Consider the following 22,419-nt stretch of genomic DNA (forward strand, 5'->3'; position numbering starts at 1 on the left):
AACACCTTTAAAAAGTAATTAACTTCTAAATTAGGAAGGGATTAATGGAATCCATGATGAAACATTAACACTCTAGTATTATTTACACTAAATTATAAGCTTTTAAATTTCATTCATTCCATAAGTATTTAATAAGTGCCTACTTTACAAAAGACATCATGCTAGGTCATACTAGTGAAACAAAATGACTAAATTATGGTCCATGTAATTAAGGAGTTTATATTATAAAAAGTAAGATGAAATATGTATGGCAAAAAAAATATTTTAAGAAGTTGTGTGATGCAATAAGGTCAAGACATAAACTAATTTGTCAGGAATCCAGAGGGAGAGAATTTTAGGCAAGGAGAAGGTAAGTGAACTGTAACAAAGAAAGGTAAATAAATAATAGGCTATACAATATCCAGAACTAAGAGGGTGACAATCCTGATTTGCCCTTCCCCAATCAGATCACATCTGAAAAATGGTGTAGAATTCTGAGCATCCAGTAAGCAAATTATTAAGCAAGAAAGTATCTAGAAAAGGTAGTAACAGGATGATAATGGGCCTCAAGATCATATGCTCTGGGGATCAGTTGAAGCAACCAAGTATATTTAACTTGAAAATGGGGTGAGGGTAATGGGGAGTTGGAGTTAATTGACTTTGATAAACTAACTGAAAAAGTGACTTCTTATTCTCAACCACAGAGGTCAGATATGGGAGCTGTGGGTAGAGGCTAGAAAAAGGCAGATCTAGATCTTGATTCAAGTATTCCTTTAGAAATAAACAAATAGCTACAGCTGGATAATATGGAATGTCACGTCCTTCTTTACTCTGAGTTCAATAAGATTCAGGGATTAGAAAAGGGTTCATGAAAGAGGCAGAATTTGAGGTGAGATTACCTTGAGGAATAGTGGTATTTTGATAGGAAAAGTTAAGATTAAATATGATATAAAAATGAAGGAAAGCACACCATGTGGCAACAAAATAGTAAACTATTCCATTGAGTGGAAGCAAAAGATATGTGGAAAATTAATGGGAGAAGACACTTGTTAAATAGAGTTAGACAGTTAGATTGTGACCAAGTAATAATATAAAGGTCTTGAATGGGAGGCTGAAACAATGCTAAAAATGATCAGGAGAAAATGAAGAATCTTGAAAGGGATTTTTTAGGACAGCAGAATTCACTGATTCAATCCACAAGCACTTATTTTTGTATCTACTACATATAAAACATTGGATTAGATACTGAGGTAGATAAAGCTTAGACTTTGTCCTTTTGGAGCTTACAAGGATTTTACACCTAAACATATTTAGTAACTATGAATTCCAATGCAACAAAACTCATTATTTTACTATGGCACAATACTTTAAATACCATGATCCCATCTCTACTTTGAGAAGATAATTCCAACTGCTATATGAAGGATAAGGGAGAGAAAATTTAAAAGGTTGTTGAAGAAGTCCAAATGAAAGAATAATTTATTTTCCTTTAAATTATCTTAAATTAAACAAAAAACTCTGTGATTATAATGGCCAAGCTCAGTACTTTGGAACTGAAGGAAAGTTAAGAAATGAACTAAATCAGAGTCAGAAATGAATGTGATAAGCTAATAAAAGAAATGAGTAAAAAAAGATTTTTTTTGTCTCAGAGAATGTTGTACAAACTGTTGGTGGTAATGATTCTCTGAAGCCAGATTTTGAACCCAAGACCTTCTGTTTCTATGTCTTTATCTCTATCCCTTGAGCCAATTAGTAGCACCCTGTAGTTTATATTTTGATAAAATAATTGAAGGTTGGGAAGTCTTAGTATCTCTTATGGAGGATTTTAAAACATTACTATGTACATAAATAGAACTTTTTCACTTCTTTAAATAACCTAAAATCATTTTGTTGGTCATATTACCAGAGAGATACTGTCAAATAGTATTTCAATTCCTAAAACTACATGTGAAAAGAATATCTAGATGATTTTGTCGAAAATGAACAATTGAAACATTTTTAAAAATAGGTAACTACTTGTGGTTTATTTCATCAATCATGATAAACCAAAGAGTACAGGCAACAGGGATAATTATTAAAACAAAATCCAATTATGAACAGATTAATTTAGTAGTCATAAAAGAGCAAAGACCACTCTAATATTACTAAGCCAATCTATAACCCAGAGAATATTATCTTTCAAACCAATTGCTGATGCATGAATATATTATCACTTGTAGCCGGATGACTGACTTTAATACTCCTGTTATGGAAAACTTACTGTCACTGAGGACAGATTGGAGCCAGTATCCACTGTCAAACTGTCATCAAATTGTTCAATGTAGAAAGGAAAATGACCTAAACAATATGTAATGAAGTCTCTATTTCTTCTGTTACTACATGAACACATTGATTGATTATTAATGATTCTCAAGTGGATGAACTAAATGCATAATAAATTAAAATATCTAACATTTAATTGAAAAAAGAGCACATTTCTATTTTTTTTTGTTTTTCACATTTGTTTGTTTTTCACATTTGTATAAGGGAAATAAATTGGAAAACAATAAGGTGCTCTACATATGCTATATAGAAAGTAGGTAAATTATACATACATATTATTATTAATTGAAATGCTATAAAATATATAAGAATATGCTATTTACATGGAATGGCATATATGTGTGTTAGTATTGATTTTTTCAATGAGTAGCATTTAGGAAAATACGGAATAGTATATCTTTGTCAATAAGAAGCTAATCTATTGTTTTAAAAGAGGAGAATTCTAACCTGGTAATTTTATAGTCAAATGGATGCCTCTTTGTTTACCATAAGGTATGTCATGGTTTGATATGAAGTCTTTCTAGTAGGCGTTATACACGCATATATATATATATGTATATGATAACTATATTTAAATATTATTAGGACATACAGTCAAGATGGTAGCATATAATCAGTATTTTTTGCTGTCCTCTTCTATATTTTCTCCATAATAACCTAGAAAATGTACCAGACCAAATTCTAATTGTTAAAATTAAAGGAAAGCTCATAGTGAATCATTTTCCATTCCAAGTCATTATAGAAAGACAAGTAGTCAGGGGATACTAGGATGAGGGCTGGTCAGGAGCATAGCAGAATGCTAAGAACAGCAGCTGAAGAATGTGAAGGAGAAAGGGAACTAAGATAGAACATCTGAGGCAGAAAAAACTTAAGGGATCCCTGCACTACAGGAATGGGTACTACATAGCAGGTCTGTCACCCATTACCCAGTTCCAGGTCATAGATCAAGTGAGGAGAGGAGTTGGCCTAAGGGAGAATGAGGTCCTAGTTGAGTACTGATCACAAAATAGATTCCAGAAACTTTGCTGTGTGGTTGTGAGCAAAGAAGCAGAGTAATTACTCAGTTACCACCTATAGTACAATAAGTTGAAGAACAAGACCAAAGGGGAGCCAGCAGCTCAGTTACTCTAAACCTACAGAACATCAAAATGGACACATTGAGTTTAGTAATAGTCTACTGAATCTGAATGACACACAAACCAACAGACTGAAACCTGGATCAGGAACTTGCAGAGTTCAAATCAGAAGAGTTTTCTTCCTATGTCATACTGTTTGGAAGCACTGGAAACCTGCAAAGCCTCAGACAGAATTCTGAAATAGATTAGCACTAAGATAAATTCCAAAATCAAGATGTAGGACAGAAGAATGAGCAAACAAACAAACTAAAAAAACCTGACTATAAAGAGCCATTATAGTAACAGGGAAGTTCCAGGTTCAACCAGTGAAGAAAAAAATGACTTGTAAACATCTATTAGCACCACCTCAAAGAAAAAAATGTAGATTGAACAAAGTTCAAGATTTTCTATAAGAGTTTAGGAAAGAAAATTTTATAAGACCCCCAAATGATTTTAAAATGCAAGTAAGAGCTGTAGAGGAAAAATGGGAAGCAATTTAATCAGCCAGGAAAATTAAGAAAAGAGAATTAACACCTTTGAAGAAAGAAGTATAAACTCTTATTGAAGAAAATTAATATTGAAAAATTATTTTAAATGGAATTTTATTTTAAATGGAAACTTATGACTCCATCAGACATCAAGACGTAACTAAAAAGTCAAAAGAAGAAAATATAAACTATCTCACTGGAAAAACAACTATCCTGAAAAACAGATCAAGGAGAGAGAATTTTAAAACCATTGTCTACCTGAAAACCATAAAAAGAGCCTAAATATATTATTTCAAGAGATTATAAAGGAAAACCACTAATATATCTTAGGTCCATAGGACAATGTATAAATTGAAAGAATTAGAATTTACTATTCATTATCTGAAAGGAAGTCCCACATAAAAACGCTTAGTAATTTTTTAGCCAAAACCTAAAACCCCCAGGTCAAGAATAAAATGCTAAAATTAAGGAAAAAAGAAATATTTTAAGTACTGTGGAGCCACCACTATTAAGAAATTGATAGATAGAGGGCAGCTGGGTGGTTCAGTGGATTGAGATCCAGATCCAGAGATGGGAGGTCCTGGGTTTAAATCTGGCCTCAGCCACTTCCTAGCTGTGTGACCCTAGGCAAGTCACTTGACCCCCATTGCCTAGCCCTTGCCACAATACACAGTATTGATTCTAAGATGGAAGGTAAGTGTTAAAAAAAAAAGATTTTGATACATAGGATATGATATTCCAGAAGGCAAAAGACGTAGGATTACAACCAAGAATGATATATATGATAAATTGAATATAATTCTACTGGGAGGAAATAGATATTTAATGAAACAGAATACTGGCAATAATTTCTAATGAAAAGAACAGAATCGAACTCAATAGAAAATAGAACATTCAAATGATGAATTTAGCCCAGAGAAACTTCAAAATCTATATTTTTATAAAACCTTGATCAAGCATTAAGCATTTATCTCAACATTACTTAATTTCCATTGACTCTCTGAACTTGTATAGATACTTAGTTAATCATTCAGGAAAGTTGCAAATCTACTCAAATATACTGGGAACAACATGGCACAACTCCAAACCACTAGGAGATCTTGAAAGAACTGAAATCACACTTTCAATTTAGTTTCATTATATTCTGGCAATATTACTAGTGGTAAAGTTTGATAATAATTAACCTTTCAATCCATTAAGAATGTTACAGTAAAGAATACAATATAAAAAGGAGCATAATGGAGTTTTATTCTATCATTAATGTTACATGAACACTTCAGTAGGAAATTTCTGTAGGGAGAAGTAAAATGGAATTAAGTAAAACATTATTTATAGTACATGTGATACCTGAACTGAAGCATGCTTTAAAATGCCTTCAGCATTTAATCAACTATCTCTCTATGCACTCTCAGTACCATTCAGAAACTTCATTTTTCATGTATCCCCCCTACTTAAGGCCAAACGAGTAATATTTTAGCTAATTATTTTCATCTTCACAAATGACATAAAACAGCTACATTTACTCTCTTTCCGTGTATTTATATATATATATATATGTATATATATATATATGTATATATAAATCTTCCTAGGAAAAAAGATTATATGAAAGTGATAAATTTGGTCTCCTTAATTTTCATAATGTAAATAAGGAAATATATTCTTAAGCAATACTATATCACTTACCAATCTAAAAAGAAAAGATATCATATGAAAAGTTGTATATTAAGCTGTAAACCAATTATTGGTATTTTTGTTTTCCTCCAAGTTGGTCAAACAGCTAAGCAAACAATGTAAAAAATGCTAAATATATTTTTCTTATTTAAATACAATGGAAATTTTGGCCACTCTACATTCAAAGAGTAATTATCTCCTAGCACTGACAACCACATTCCACTGGCTATTACTGAAAACAAAGTATGACAGATGTCATCACTGTAATTGCCAATCAGCCCTTACATGGCAGCTGAAAACACGATGTATCACTTTGATCTCCTTAGCTCTAAACATATCCACAATCAAGAACCTATACAAGAAATAAAAGATTGGCATCATTTCCAGAATCTATCTCTATGACATTAAAAAAACTTTGGCACATATTTTGTTCATATTCTTAAATTTTCCATTTTCAAAGTAGCTCTATTAGCAGCCCAAAACAAGAACTCATGTAGAAAATAGAAAAAAAATAACAAAAATATATTCAGACCATGTCTCTGAAACATTCATTGCATACATTGTGAAACTGAATTTATAAGGTTTATATACATGAACTCAAAAAAACAATTCTTTAAAAAATGATGCTTCTGAGAAACAGAGCAAACTATTTACTCTTGTAATGAAAGTATGTTTGAAAGTTAGGACTCACATTTTGCTGGCAGGTCATACCCACACGTGATCTTAGCTTGTCCAGTCTCACAGCCACTCAAATTACGGCATTCAGCAACCAGACAGGGTCCAGCTGCTCTATGAATGCAGCCATCCACTAGGGAGAAAGAAAAGGCATCAAAATCAATGTAAAAATAATACTTATATATACATTTATTAAAAACTAATTAAAGGGAAAAATTAGATATGTTCCACCTCCACTGTCAAAAAATAAACAATTTTACATAAATATCTACTATTCTGAAGCTAACTACAAACTTTTGTTCATATGGGAGAGAGAAAAGAAAAATGGAAATATTAAAAAAAAGATGAATGGCAGAAGATAATAGTATGAGCTGTTGGAGCAGTTGGCACACTTTAAAATATGAGGAAGTAGGACTCAAGACATAAAAATCAGAACTAGAATTTCTCCTCCAATTTCAATGTGTAGATAATCATTGTAGTTATTTTCAATTAATGATTGAATTAATGTAAATTTCTACATATAACTTATGTATGTATTTTAATTGATATATTTTTCCTGCATATGGATATCTAAAAATTCTTCAGTTAAAAATGGGCACCTAGGATACTTTACAGGGCAGAGACAAAAGGGCTAAGTTGAGAAAGTACTCACCTACTTCTCCCAACATTCTCCTCCAAACAATTGAAAAATAATAACTCATCAAATTCTAGAGTTGAAAAGTAAACCAAAGGTCAAAGTGAGACATTCTTCTAGCCCAAGACACCACAGGAGTTCAGAAAGAAATCTATAACACTGGGCAGAATGAAACATGTGTGGTGGGACGAGGTAGCAGAGACAGAAGTAGCAACAAATTTGGGAGCTTCCAAAGGAGGAAAGACCCCAAGAAATAATAGGTTTAAATCTCAAGGGATCAGGAGCCTTTCTGGATTAAAGGCTAGATAGACAAAGAGAGAGCAATGTCCACATCTTTCTTCAGATACCACCTTTGAAGCACTGAAAACTTTCAAACTCCCAGAACTAGCTCTGAAAAAAAAAATGCAAAAAAGCCTAAAGCATGATATTGCATTGTTTCCCCAAGGCAGGAATAGAAGCCCACATTAATATAGAGTTCCAAATCAAGTAATAAGGTGGAAAAAAGAACAATAACAAAATTCTCTGGACATAAAAATCTACTCTGGTAAAAGGGAGATTAAGACATAAACTAAGAAATCAATGAAGTCAAAACAGCTGTAAGCAGAGCACAATAAGAATTACTGGAAGAACTAAAAATAATTTTCAAAATAAAATGAAAGTAGTAGAGGAAAATTTCAGTAAATAAATGAAATGAAAGGCAGAAAATTAGGAAAAGACAATTGATCACTTGTTAAAAGATGCCCCTGGGGGCAGCTGAGTGGTTCAGTGGATTGAGAGCCAGGCCCAGAGACAGGAGGTCCTGGGTTTAAATCTGACCTCAGATACTTCCTAGCTGTGTGACCCTGGGAAAGTCACTTGACCCCCTTTGCCTACCCTTACCTCTCTTCTGCTTTGGAACCAATACAGAGTATGGATTTCAAGACAGAAGGTAATAGTTAAAAAAATATTACCCAAAATACTGAAGAAAAATAACATTTTACAAAACCAAACTGGTCTAATGAAAAAAAGAGGTTCAAAAGCTTACTAAAGAAAAACAATTTCTTAAAACTTCTACTTGGTGAAGAGGAAGCCAGTGACTATATGAGGCATGAAATAACAATTAAATAAAATCTAAAGAATGATTCAAAATGGAAAATAAAACTGAACTATCTCTAAGGAATAACTGAAATGGAAAATAGTTTGAAGAGAGATAGTCTAAAAATTATTGTATTACTTGAAAACCATGGGCAAAGAAAGAGCCTATATATCATATTTCAAGTAATTATCAAGAAAACTGTTCTGATATACTAGATCCAGAGGATAGAATAGAAATTGAAAGACTAGAAATAGAAATTGATCACCAACTGATTGAGATTCTGAAATGAAAATTTCTAGTAATATCACTGCCAAATACCAGAGTTCCCAAGAAAAGAGGAAAAAATATCTTAAGAAAGAAGAAAATAAGCATTTAAATACTGCAATCAGGATCAAACATACAAGATTTAATACCTACCATCTTACAAGAATGGAGGACTTAGAATATGATGTTCTGGAAGGCAAAAGAGTTGGGATTATAACTAAGAATCACCTACCCAACAAAATTGATTATGTTATAATCCTTCAAAGTAATATATAATATATATGTAATAAAATATAGTACTTTTAAGCATTCTTGATGAAAAGACCAAAAATGAATAGAAAGTTTTACTTTCAAATACAAAACACAAGAGAAGCATAAAAAGGAAAATATGTCAGAGAAATCATAAGGAACGAAATAAGGTTAAACAGGTCATCTTTACATAATTATGGTGGTATGATCTAAAAAAGTAGTTCGATGAGAAAGTGAGATTTCCTGAGAGAAGTGGGAAGGGAGAGGAAGAATGGGAAAAAAATAATCTCACTTAAAATAGGTGTTCAAGGAAGAGATTTTATAGTAGAGTAGTAAATGGTAGGGGGACTGGATATATTTGAGTCTCACACACATTTAAATTAGTTCAAAGAAGGGGTGTATGTGTGTGAATCCAATTGATAAAAGAAATCTATATTACCCAATAGGAAAACAGGAGAAAGAAAAAGAGGAGTAATAAATTTTTTAAGTCACAATGCAATAAGAAGTACATCCAATAAAGGGCTAGGGAAGCACAGATTAAAATTAATTAGAAACTAAGTAATGTAATCCTAAATAATGAATAAATCAAAGAAAAAATCATAGATACAATCAATTTTGTAAAGAGAAAAATAAGACAATATTCCAAAATTTGTGGGGTGTTGCTAAAGCATGAATTGGAAAAATTTTATATCTCTAAATATCTAAATTAATAAAAGATAGAGTGATCAAATGGACATGAAACTTAAAAATTTAGAAACACTAGAAAGCACAGCAATAAATGGAGCCTTTCTTAAGATCATAAGTATTATTTCTCTAAAACCAAGAGAAAGCATTATTTGTGATGTAAATAAAATTGGAGGCTTCCCAATGAACTAAAAAATGAAGCAAGGATATCTATTATCAAGACTATTATTCCAAATTGTACTAGAAATGTATGCATACACCCATCCATACATATATAAATATATGTATGTAAATTTCAGGAAATGTTTACCATGGAAACTAGCAACTTGGTTTGGCCTTGAAAAAAGCTCAAGATTCTAGGAGAAACAAGAGAAGAAGAAATTTATGCCAAACAAAAGAAAAGCCAAGTAGAGATGTTGGAGACTGAATTTTGAATTTGGATAAGTGCCTGTAGAGTAGTCTGGTTTAAGCACAGACTGAAAAAAAAAAGGAATAATATGATTGAGATATGGGAGAATGTATAGAAAAGAGAAAAGGACCCAAATTGGAAAGTGCTATAAATACTGGTCTATAGTGATTTTATTTTATTATAGGTCCTATTTGGAGTTTTGTTTTTTTTTTTTGGTAAAAGGAGTGACTTAGTCAGACCTTTGACTCGGGAATATTAATTGTGAAACTGTGTGAAGAATGAATTAGAAAGGTGAGAAACCTGCAGCAGAAAGACCAGTTAGTTTTTACACATTTTTCCTGAAATATATATATATATATATTTACTCTAGCTTTGTGCTTCCTCTCCAAAATATTTTGCATGTATTTTCTATATCCATATATATATATGTATATATATATATATATATATACATATTGATAGAATATAATTGTTAGAATACAAGCTACGTGAAGACAGGGATTATTTCACTTTTATCTTTCAATTCACTGAAACCAGCATAGTATCTAGCACATAATAAATGTTTATTATATGCTTTGTAAAGATTAAAATTAATATCCAATTCTCCAAGTATTATATTTAATAATATTGATTAAATATTGATCTTGAAGTATAAGGAAGTAAGGCTAGCAAAAAACTAAGAGCCATTCCTCTTCCCTCCACAAGGATGCAGAGAGGGCATGCCTGCTAAAAATCAAAACTAAATACAAAATAAAACAATGATGCATGTATACCAAATGATGAAGGGAATTATGGGGATTGTAGTCCCCAAGGTTTAAGATTCCAATCAATACATCCTCCATATGATCCTTTAGGAAATCACTCTCCCCAATGGATCATGAAAACATAACTAACATAACTTGAACTAGAGGTCTATCCAAATATTACAGTTTTTAAAGGAAAATTATAATAATTTGGAAATAAGAGGAAAATAAAATGGAAAAGGAACAAAACCAATGATAGGTGCATTGACAAAAACCAATTATAGGGCATAATAGTGTACATTCAAAACAAAAGCATTTCAACCTCCCCAAAGTTCTAATTTGTCATATCTCAAAGTTCACTCTGTATCTTCTATTGCAGGGTGTGGTCTCTGCAGGCATCTTCATGGTGCCTTCTAGATCCTAGGAGGTAGTCTCTTGTTCTAAATTAGGCTCAGATTCAAGTCAAAGTTCACAACAATAACATAGTCCCCCCTGAGGAAAATAACAATACATTCCCCCTGAGGAGGATACAGGGATACATGTAGGAGTTTCCCAGGGATACATGGTTAATTCATAAAGCATATGAATCTATTATCAAAAATATCAAAGAATCCAAAGAAATAAAAAATAACCTCTAAGTGAAATATAGAATATAAAATATAAATATAAAATATAAAATAATATATATATATATAATCTAAAAAGAAAACTTGAAAAAATTCTGGGAAAAAGAAAAAAAATTCAAAACTCACAACAGGTTCTTGTAGTGATCTATGTCCCATAAGAGGGCAACAACAATCACTCACTAACCCAATGTAGCAGACCTGACTATAGTAAATTGTCACATCAGGAAAGGAAATAGAAAAAGATACTAGATCTTGAGACAAATGGAAAATAGCATTTCCCAGTTCAATCCTTTTCAGGATAATGGATTCAGAACAATAGATCTTATTTGCTTGAAATAGAGTGTGCTACAAGGAAGTCCTGCATTTAACACATGTTAAATAGCCACAACCTCGAGTCTCACACATGATCAAGTCATTGTGCTTTTTGTGCAGAATGTCATCAATCCCTATAGAATTGATTTGGTTTCTTTTAACTTTTGTGCTCATTTGGCATTTTGCAGGTCAAGTTATGTGCTCCTTTGTGATCTGTTTCTCCTTAGATTAGACGTAGTCATTGATCAAAAGTCTCATAATATTTAAATAATTAGTGGCAGGTTGCCATAGTCCAAAGCTTTTTGGATATGCTTTTATATTCTAGGTGAATGGACATCGTAGCTTATTCTATTGCAGAAAAGTAAAAAATAGTTAAAAGAAAAATCCTTTTCAATACTAGTGACATGTGTTTCAAAGGCAAACAATGAGAAAAGAAGAGAAAAATCAAATACTGTATGACACATGTAGGAAGAAAACAAAATATTAAAATGTATATATTTCACGAGTACAGAGGTAAAGTTAAGAGGCTAGTTTTCAAAAAATAAGATTGATTTCCTCTTATAATTAACATCATCTGCAGTGTGAGTGCAAATGAGGTAGATAAAGCAATAATACATTCAAGAAAATACAAAAAAAAATAAATAGAAAAGGCACAAAATGTTACAAAAGCACATCAGGTCAATATAAGTCACTAATACAGATTTTTTTTCCTTGAGTTAATATATGTGTTGCCCTACAAGGCAATTTGTTCAAGTACAAGGATCAACCAAATAAAGTACAACTAAATAGTACAAATCCAGCAATAAAGAAGTCTTATCACAATCAGTAGTCAAATACAATCAGTACAAACAATTATTCATTATCAACAAAAGGTACTTGTTTTGCATAGCTACATGAATCCATGAGGCCCTCTCTCCAATTTTTATAGCTGTTAGTATAGTTAGTAGGACCTGAAATGATCTGTCATAAGCAGGTTCAGTTGACTCAGTACATTTGAAATTCTTTATGTATACATGATCACCTGGGTTTAAATCATGAAGTGAGAAATCTATGGGGTCTGCTTGAACAGCAGCTCCAGAGTCATGGAGTTCTTGCAATTTTGTTTGTAATTGTCTCATATATGTAGTAGTGTTTGTATCCCCTCCTCACAATGAGATATAGGCAGGGGCAAATGATTGTGCCTAAACAGGTAGATGTCCAAATAGCATCTCAAATGCTGAGATGTTTAAATTATCTCTGGGTCTGCTTCTGAGATAAAATAGGGCCAGAGGTAGAATTTCAGGCCACTTTAAATGAGTCTTTGTGAACAATTTGCCAGTCATGGTTTATAGTTCTTTATTTATTCATTCAACTTGGCCAGAGCTCTGGGGATTATATGGTATATGAAATTTCCTTAATGAACATAGATGCAAAAATCTTAAATAGAATTCTAACTAGCAAAAAAGTCTCCAGCAAGTGCTCACTAGGGTCATCCATTATGATCAGGTGGGATTTATACTAGGAAAGCAAGGATGGTTCAATATTAGGAAAACCATTCACATAATTGACTATATCAACAAGGAAACCAACAAAAATCACATGATTTTTACAATAGTTGTAGAAAAAGCCTTTGGAAAAATACAACACTCATTCCTATTGAAAACACTAGAGTGTAAAGGAATAGAAGGGCCTTTCCTAAAAATAATTAACAGTATATATCTAAAACCATCAGCAAACATCTTCTGCATTGTGGATAAACTAGAAGTCTTCACAATAAGATCAGGAGTGAAGGATGCCCATTATCACCTCTGTTATTTAACATTGTACTAGAAACACTAGTAGTAGCAATTAGAGAAGAAAAAGAAATTGAATGTATTAAAATAGGCAATGAGGAGACCAAAGTATCACTCTTTGTGGATGTTATGATGGTATACTTAAAGAATCCTAGAGAATCAACTATAAAGCTAGTGGAAATAATGAACAACTTTAGCAAAGTTGCAGGATACAAAATAAACCCACACAAGTCATCAGCATTTCTATATAACTCCACCACATCTCAGCAGCAAGAATTAGAAAGAGTAATTCTGGGTGGTTTGGTGATGAGCTCACTCAAGATATACTGCTGTGGGGTCATTTGGTAAGAGCTGTTAGGGGCTTGATTTATGTTCCTAGCATTGTTATAATTCTTTAAATTATGATTCCTGAAATCACCATTGTAATTATTATTTCTACAAGAATTTCTCCAGTGGATATTAATTCTTATTGTTTGGAGGAAATTCCTACAGTTCATCATTATGTGGACCTTCCTCTGACAGAAGTGGCAGATAAGGGACTAATAAAGTATTGGAGATGGGCTAGTGCCATTGATTGAGCATAATTCCCTTTGTCTTGTTTAGGAAAACTATCCTTTGAAGATTTTATTTCTTTTTGCAAGTTTTCTATGAGATTATTAGTCTCTTCCTGTTTTAATTTTTACCTTTAGAGACATAAACAGCAATTTTCCTCAACTTTTCAAGGTCCATCTCAGGCCACCATGGGAAATGTGTTTTAAAATAATCCTGGACTGCCCTGCAGGAGTTATTGACAAAGTCTAACCTTATTTGTTTAATATCTTTATCTTTAGAAATATTAAGGTCTATGTACTGACCCTGAAGCTCATTGAGCTTACTCATAAATTGTGAAGGTGTCTCATCATTGGATTGTTTGAGGCTTTCAAATTTTGTCCATACTTCCGTACCTTCGGAGCATTATCACATTGCTATTATAATGGTCTCCCTACAATAATGTAATTGCAAATGGTCTTTGGGGCTGTTATAATCCCAGTCAGGATCCTGAGCTGGCCAGTGTGCCTCATTATGCCCCTGGACTTTGTTAACATGAGAGATGATCCTATTTTTCTCATGTTCTGTTAGAAAAGAGTTGAGCAAATTTTCAATATCCTTATCAGACAGATCATATTGATAAAATATGTCTGCCATCTTCTTTGTCATCACAATAGGTTCAGACTCAAAACAAGGAACATTGTATTTTAATTCTCTAATGTCTTCAGTAATGAAAGGTATATGGTTTCTTAGGGTTACCACATCTCCATTACATCCCATTTTGGGCATTCCCTTAAGGGGAAATGGTATTTATAGGAATCATTCAATGGCTGTGGTTCCTTAGAAGTTGACTATGAGGCTTCCAAGGCAACATGGGTAGGAACATGTATAGTAGGAGGAATTGATTTCCCATGGACTGGGATTGGTCTTGGGATGGGAGAAGGGACAACAGAGGATGGGGGACTAAAAGAAGGATCAGGGGAGGTAAGATAAACCAGGAGTTGCAGAGCATGAGAGAGATGTTGCAGAATAGAAGAGAGAATGGTCTGTAACAAGTAGAAGTTTTAAATAGCAGGGTTTGGGCAAACTGGGGAGCTTGAACGCTAATGACTAACAGTTGCTGGTGGTAGTAGTTCCTGGCAGTGGGGTAGTATCAAGCCACAGATCCAGGACTCTAGTGGCAGGCAGGGTTTGAAACTCCAGCAGAGGACTTCTTAGAAAGCTCTCAGTTCAGGTCCCTTCATGAGCTGCCAGATATTAAGATTAAAATTAATATCCAATACTCCATGTATTATATTTAATAGTATTTATTAAATGTTTATCTTGAAGTATAAGGAATTAGGGCTTGCTAAAAATCCTTCAAACAGATTCAGAGAAGGCATGCCTATACAAAATTGAAACTAAGTATGAAATTGTTAAATTTATGGTTGGGCTGAATATACATAATTAATATTTTAATATTTTATATATATAATAAATATATAATAACATATAATAAATATAAATAATTTGTGTAATAAATATATAATAATAAATATAATAATATTTTAATTAATAAATTAATAATTTAATTACAGGGATTTAATTACTAAATCCCCAAAATGAGTGACTAAAGCCAGACTTTACACTCACAACCTGTCAGTTCAATTAACAGATTTTTTATCAGCCTCAACTCCAGTAGAACTGCTTCTTATAGGAGACTCCACTCCAAGTGTGAGTCTCCACTCCAAGTGTGTCTTTTCACTCCAACTATGTCTCTCTCCAAGTGTCTCTCTTCACTCCAAGTGTTTCTCTTTACTCCTGTGTCTGTGTATGTCTCTGTTTACACTTTTAAAAAAACTTTTTCTCTTGTGTCAAGTCCTCTAAGTTTTTATGTCTACCAATCACAGCCGGCACTCCCCTCTAGGACTGCCCACTCTTTCACATGTGGGTCATAGGCCTCCCACTCAATGTATGAAATGTGTGTTCATATCTTTTTGTGATTAAAATCCAAAATGGGCTGAGTAACTATAAGTACTGTGCTTATATTTTGGGGGGATTACAATATAAAAATAGGGGTTTATAATTTCATCTTCACAATCAAGGAAGAGCTACGTACCTTCATTGTTACAATCAGAGGAGAACCAAATCCAATCTTTACAAGATCAACCAATGACACATGTGAAAAGGGAAAGGGAATTGTGGAGATTGTAGTCCCCAGAGTTCAAGATTCCAATTAATACAGCTTCTTGAGTTCTTGGACATATTGCATTTCAGATACCAATAGGGTGTACCAGTGGAGATATTTAGCAGGCAGGTTGTGATGTGGGGGTGGGATGAGTATTCGGCTGTATGGGTTCAATTAAATAAAAATTTGGTGTGTCCATGTGTATGGCAATATGATAGGTATGGGGAAATTTGTTTTCTATCAGACCCAAGATCCTCCCAGTGAGGAAATTCCCTCTACCAATGTTTCTGCTCTACAATATAGAGTCTAGGAGTATTGTATAGTTATTCAAAGGTTACATGATATTCACAACACAAGCAGTATATGTCTGAGGGGTGACTTGAACCCAGAGGTTGCTCACTTCATTAATATATCTTTAATTACTAAATTAACTACTATTTCTCAATGAAAAATATCAAGAATCTTACATTAAAACATGAATAAATGTTAATAAATACAAAATAATATAATATAATACAATTTTTAAAGAATGAGTATTCATAAAGAAGATTAAGGGAGGACTTTTGTGCCTGATCTATACAACTTTTATAATGCTTGATTTCCTCCAAAGATGCCAAAATAAAAAGTAGAATGAAGATGGAAAAAATGATATCTGACCTAACAAGTAAACATAATTGTTAACTTAAGAGATAAAAATTTCAGTCAAGTGATCAGGTCAAAAACCAAACTAAAGAGTTGAGAAAGGGTAATGAAACAGAGACAATAAAACTTGATTCTTTTTAGGAGTTTGTCTTTAAAGGGCAAGATGGCAGAGTCAAGGGAAGGTTTTTTTTTTAATGGGTAAGAAATGGACATCTTTGTAAGCAGTGAGGGGAAGGAACTATTATATAAGAAATAGATGAAGATGGGGGAGAGGGAATGATTGAAGAAGCAAGTTCCCTTAAAGGAAAGAGAAAGGATCAAGGGGAGGACAAATAAAGGGGTTAACCTTGGTAAGACAGGGTGTCCTCACACTCACATTAGAGCAAAGTAAGAAATAGTTGGGGATGATGTAAGAATTTTTAAGAAATATGATAAGGGAGTAGAGATAGTTAATGATAGCTATCCTTTGAAGGTTCTATTGTTACTATCATCCTGAAGGATTAGTATATGAGCAGCCAAGGTAAATAAGAATTGGGATCAATACAATGAAAAGACTAAGCAAAAATTTTACTATCTTAAAACATTAGATTAAAAGAATTATTTACTATAGAAATCTATTTATTAAAAATCAGCCAGTAGCCTTAGGGCAGCACAGAACTCTTTGGAATTTCATGTGTGGCTCACAAAACATGCATGGGAGGGGGAAAATTCAAATGATTTTTTTAACCCCAGTAATTCAGATAACAATCTACAAAGCCAGGAAGACTCTAACATTGGTTAGAAAGGATATCTAAGCTCATGAAATCACTATTTTTAGAACACTTAAGTTTGAATTACATTGATGCTGTGTTTAAAATTAAATTGAGAACTTCAAAAGGCCTAAAATCATATTATAATAAACTAGGTATTATATTTTTAAAAGAAAAAAAGACAGGTACATTAATAAAATTTGTCAAAGACTCTGGTGAATTTTGACTTTCATTCTTCATTAGATTATTTATCTCTTATTTACTGTTTTCAAAAAATAGCAAAAGTATAACAATAACAAAGAGATTTAACCTTAGAAAATAAAACCATAGTGGTTCCACACTGAGAATCTCAGTATTTAGAGAATCCATGATGTCACTACACAAACCATTCTCGTGCATTCCTGTCTTATCAGCTACTAATACCTGCCTTTAATTTTACAGAGAGTCAGTTCATCACAGCTGCTTTGGTAGTAAACCAAGGCAGCACTTTTACCCTTGGGGAATTCCCACAGGGTGGTGCTTAGTTTCATATGCCAAGTCTGAATGCAATTATATGTAAAATATTTAAACTGAAACCTAACTTTTATAGAGAGGAAGACAATTTCTTAAACAAGTTTTCCAATGCTATGCTATTTCTAGGCTATTTTCATTCAATGAAATATATAATGTGAAGGGGAAAATGGCTATGAGACCCTAAAATGGACAATCCAGCAGTATAAATTTGGCTAGTCCATTTTTAAAGTCATATAAAGGTACCTGATGGCATTTTAATTTTTTAAAATTTAATCTGCTAATTTAGATCTCTTCTATGAGAAGAATATCTTCTGTGATATTATTCCTGTAAGGCTGCAGATCCTTTATTCCTCTATTATAAGTAATCAGAGATTGTCAGAATAGGGCCTTGTTCTTTCATAATTTTTAACCATGGAATCAGATTACTAAATCAGACCTAAAGACGATGAACATGGATGACTACTTGAAAACCAGTCTGTACAGTGAAGATTTGTCTGCTAGCTTTTCCTAGTGTATACTTGGACTCTAATGTCATTTTAAGGGGCTGCTCTTTGTCAGAAACACAGAGTCTGGCTCATTATTTTAGAAGACAAGCTCTCTCCCCTACTTATAAACCTGTCATTTAATATCTTGACAGTCTTTAGACTCAAAATGCTTGGAGGCAGAGCATTAACTAAGGGCAGACCTTTGACTTCTGAGCATACTTCTTCAGTTATCTAACGAAGACTAAATTCATTGATCTGTAGAATGTTAACATGGGTCATCTGTTTGATTAGGCTTCAGCCTAAAGAATAGAATTGAATATAGGTTGAGTAAGAAAATAGGTTTTTTTAAGTTGTGCTTAGAGAAAATTTGGGGAGATTTTTGTCAGTAAAAATGGGTACTTGGTTACCATTTGAGGATTTATGAAAACTTTTAAACATGTGAAGATCACTTAAAGAACTGGAAAAAATGACAGTAGAGACAGTATATTAAAACATGTCAATTATTTCTGGCCTTAGATTTTCAATAGGCTCCACCTTGCTTCTCCTGAATTCTTCAGACAAGTGTTCTGCTTTTGGGAAGAAACAAATGCATCATAAGGGCAAAAGGTTAAATTTGAACCTTTCAAAAGAAAGTTCAGCTACTCTCAAATTATGAAGCCAAAAAGGGTTGTGGTGCTAATCAGATAACATTGACCAATTAATATAATAACTAACTAAGGAAAAGTGAAACTACGAATGAGGTAAAGAAAAGAAATTCTATACTACTTCTCTTGAAAATGCTGAAGCAACATTGATAAGTTTTCGATTTTAGTTCTTTTTATTAACATCTTCAAGACCTCACCATTCTCTCCTCTTGAGTTATAAAAACATTTCTTAATTTTTGTTAAAAGGAATATTCCAGTGGTCCTTTTGATGCACATAACTATTTGATTCTATTTTAAATATGGTTAAGAAATAAAACTAAAAACATCAAAATAATATTTTCTTTGTCCAAAACTGAAATAGTTTTATTGTTACTTTATGTTATAAATATAAGATAAAATAGAATTACAATTATATTAGATCAGTAGATCTTTAATGAGAATTTACTACATGCAAAATACTGTGCTGTAAACAAAATAAAAATGATGGTTGACATCTTTAAAATAAATTACTTTCTATATATATATGTTAGTAGTATATACATAATTATCTCACTTAATCCTTATAATAACCCTTTGAAGATGAATTTATAGCCTGATTATTGTCCCATTTTTCAACTAAGGAATTATACTCACACAGGATAAAGGATTTGCCTGTGGTTAAAAGTAATGTAGGTAAGATATGAACTTGGTCCTCTCCTAAACAAATCTTTGCTCTTTCTCTACAGTACCATATAGTTCCTGACCTTTAAAAATTATCTTCTCTTGGGAATGGGTTAGCAAATGTTTTATGTCTAAAGTCAGGTGAATACCAAAATTGTTACAGATTCATGGAACTTTAGATTTGAAATTGACTTTATGTATCATCTAATCAAACCCCTTACCTCATATTTGAAAAAAATAATAATTCCTAACACATAAAAGCTATTTAATATGGGAGGAGAAATATTACTCTTTTATAGGAAAGGATTCAGGTGGAATAGTGGATAGAGTGCCAGGCCTGGAGTCAAGAGGATTTCAGTTCAAATAGAACCTCAGATGCTAGCTGTGTGAATCTTGGCCAATCATTTAACCTTGCTTGTCTCAGTTTTCTCATCTGTATTATGAGCTGGGGAAGGAAATGGCAAACCACTTCAATATCTTTAGCAAGAAAACCCCACATGGTTTCATAAATAGTCAGACATGACTGAAACAACTGAACAGCAACACATTTTTTAAAAAGTAATTGTGGATCATTTACTCCATGATCACTTAGAATAAGAAAAGTAACAGTGTTTACCAGAAGCTTAAATTCTAAAATAATGAATGAATAAACAAATAAGCTAGTTCAGAGCAATGTAATACATACAGAAATGAGAAGAAATCAGAAGTGATGTAAAAGACAGAACAATATTAATTAGGTTATTGAGTGCCAAAACAAGAGACGATATGTATTTTTAAAATGTTATAGATTTTACTCATTTTGTTATTAGTTCTTGAGAGAGAAGGGAGGGGGGAAAGAATATAAAAAAAGACAATTAAGTACATATCAGAATTAGATGAACTATATTGTTCAGTTGGTTTAATGTGTTCATCTCCTTTCTCAAGAAATGGGTTTGAGAAATCCCATCAAATAGAGACTATCTTTAATTTTTGTTTCTCATATGAAGACATGTTTCCCTAACACTCCTTTTTTTTTAAACCCTTACTTTCTGTCCTGGAATCAATACTGGTATTGGTTCCAAGGCAAAAGAGTGGTAAGGGCTAGGCAATGGGGGTTAAGTGACTTGCTCACACAGCTGTGAAGTGTCTGAGGCTAGATTTGAACCCAGGACCTCCTATCTCTAGGTCTGGCTCTCAATGCACTGAGCTACCTAGCTATCCCCACAACATTGCTTTTAAAATCTTCTTTAAATTCTTATTATATCATGAAGTAGGGTCTTATTCAAATTCTAGTATTTTAATCAAGCAAACAATGAACATTTATCAAGCACTTACTATGTGCCAGACTAACATCTGAGGATACAAAAAGAAGGAAATGACCACTCTTATCCTCAATGAGTTTACAATCTATTGGGGAAGAAAACATGCAATTATATACAAAGCAAAGAGTATACAGGTCAAATTGCAAACAATTAACAGAGGGAAGGCACTAGAACTGAGAAGTCTTTACAAAGTCTCTATAGGACCTTGTAAAATCTAATGGCTTCAACTGTTGAACTCTAAAAAAATAAAGTATTTGTTGTTTGCAGCAACAGTGGCTGGCAAGATAACCAGCAAGAAAAGTTAGGAGTAAAACGAAGGTCAGGCTACAACTGGAATTGGAACTCATGATAGTTTATTAGAGGACAGAACTAATATTCAAAGATTGAGATTGAATCCTGTATTCCCAAATCTTCAGTTTCCTGTAGGGTTAAATTCAATTCCATTAAACAATACCCTTGTTATTAAAAGTCATTATCTAGTTCATATGCAAAAATGGCACTATCTATAATCCTTGTCCTAGATAGTTTAAACCTAAAACAGATAATCATGATTTTAAATGGATTCAGTGGGAACCAAGAGGTACTTTGAACGTTGTTTTCTTAACCATGTACAAAATGAATCTAAAGTGATCTGCTTTACTAGGAATAGTGGAAAATAATTATACTATTTCATTGGAATTAATAAATACTGAACGCCATTAAGTGGTTGTACATTGCAGTTTTAGCTAATATTGGCAGGGGCCTTTTAAAATAGGAGGAACCAGAAAGAATCCAACATTGCACCTTGATGTAATCAACACTGATTGACTAGGAAGACAGTTAATTCCATTAAAGGATCATCTAGAGATTGCAGGAAAGATTTATATCTAAAATACTTAGTCTTTAGTCTTAGCTTTGGGATAAGAGAAAAGCTGTCTGTGAGAAAATACTATAACACAAATGAAGATAAACATCTTGAAGTTTAACAGATTCAGAATATTTGGGTCAGTTGCAAAAGACTTGCTTTATATTGACCTAAACATTAACCTCCATTATGAACCTCCTGGCTTTCTGAATGAATTTCAAGTAAAGATATAGGCTCATATCCCTAAGTACAATAAAAATAATGCCATAAACAATGATATATTTTAGAATAACTCATAATCTTCTACATGCCTACCTTTTCTACTTCTGATACAATCAATATTTAAGAGTGAACCTTTAATTAGAAAGAAACAGAATTCCATTTCATATTACTTAGCACAGAAGCTAATAAACAAAAGATTAAATCTTTTTCAGAAACTTAAAAGTGCATATTATATGTTATATAATATACTTTTTAATGGGAAAGGTGGTAAAAGACAAGAGAAGAGAGGAAATACAGAAATAGAGAGACAAAGAGTCAGAGAGAGAGAGAGAGAGAGACTCAAAAACATTGAAAACTTTCCAATTTTTTCTGAGGCAACTAGGAAAAATCAAAGAGAATTTAGAGCTAGAAGGATATTTAGTACAACTGCCTTATTTGTGAAATGAAGAAACTGACACATAAACAGATCCAGTGATTTGTCCAGGATCATATGGCTAGTTAGAAGCAAAGGCAGGACTATGATCAAAGAATTTTAAGTTTATAGTACAGTGCTTTTCCTACTAAGCCATATTACCTCCCCAAATTCACTTTTCTCCTGAGGAGAATTGAACCATGTCTACTATACTGAAAATGCTAAAGTCTA

General features: G+C 32.6%; 1 protein-coding gene across 1 annotated transcript in view; it reads right to left on the reverse strand.

Moving 5' to 3' along the window:
* The window catches only part of MACROD2 (mono-ADP ribosylhydrolase 2), a 2,426,984-nt gene that overhangs the window by 1,677,402 nt on the left and 727,163 nt on the right, over window positions 1-22,419 (reverse strand). The window contains exon 5 of the mRNA XM_007476657.3: window positions 6,270-6,386. Coding sequence (XP_007476719.1) covers window positions 6,270-6,386 — 117 coding nt within the window. The remainder of the gene's footprint in view (window positions 1-6,269; window positions 6,387-22,419) is intronic.

Source organism: Monodelphis domestica, chromosome 1, assembly GCF_027887165.1.
Source record: "Monodelphis domestica isolate mMonDom1 chromosome 1, mMonDom1.pri, whole genome shotgun sequence".
NCBI classification, from domain to species: Eukaryota; Metazoa; Chordata; class Mammalia; order Didelphimorphia; family Didelphidae; genus Monodelphis; species Monodelphis domestica.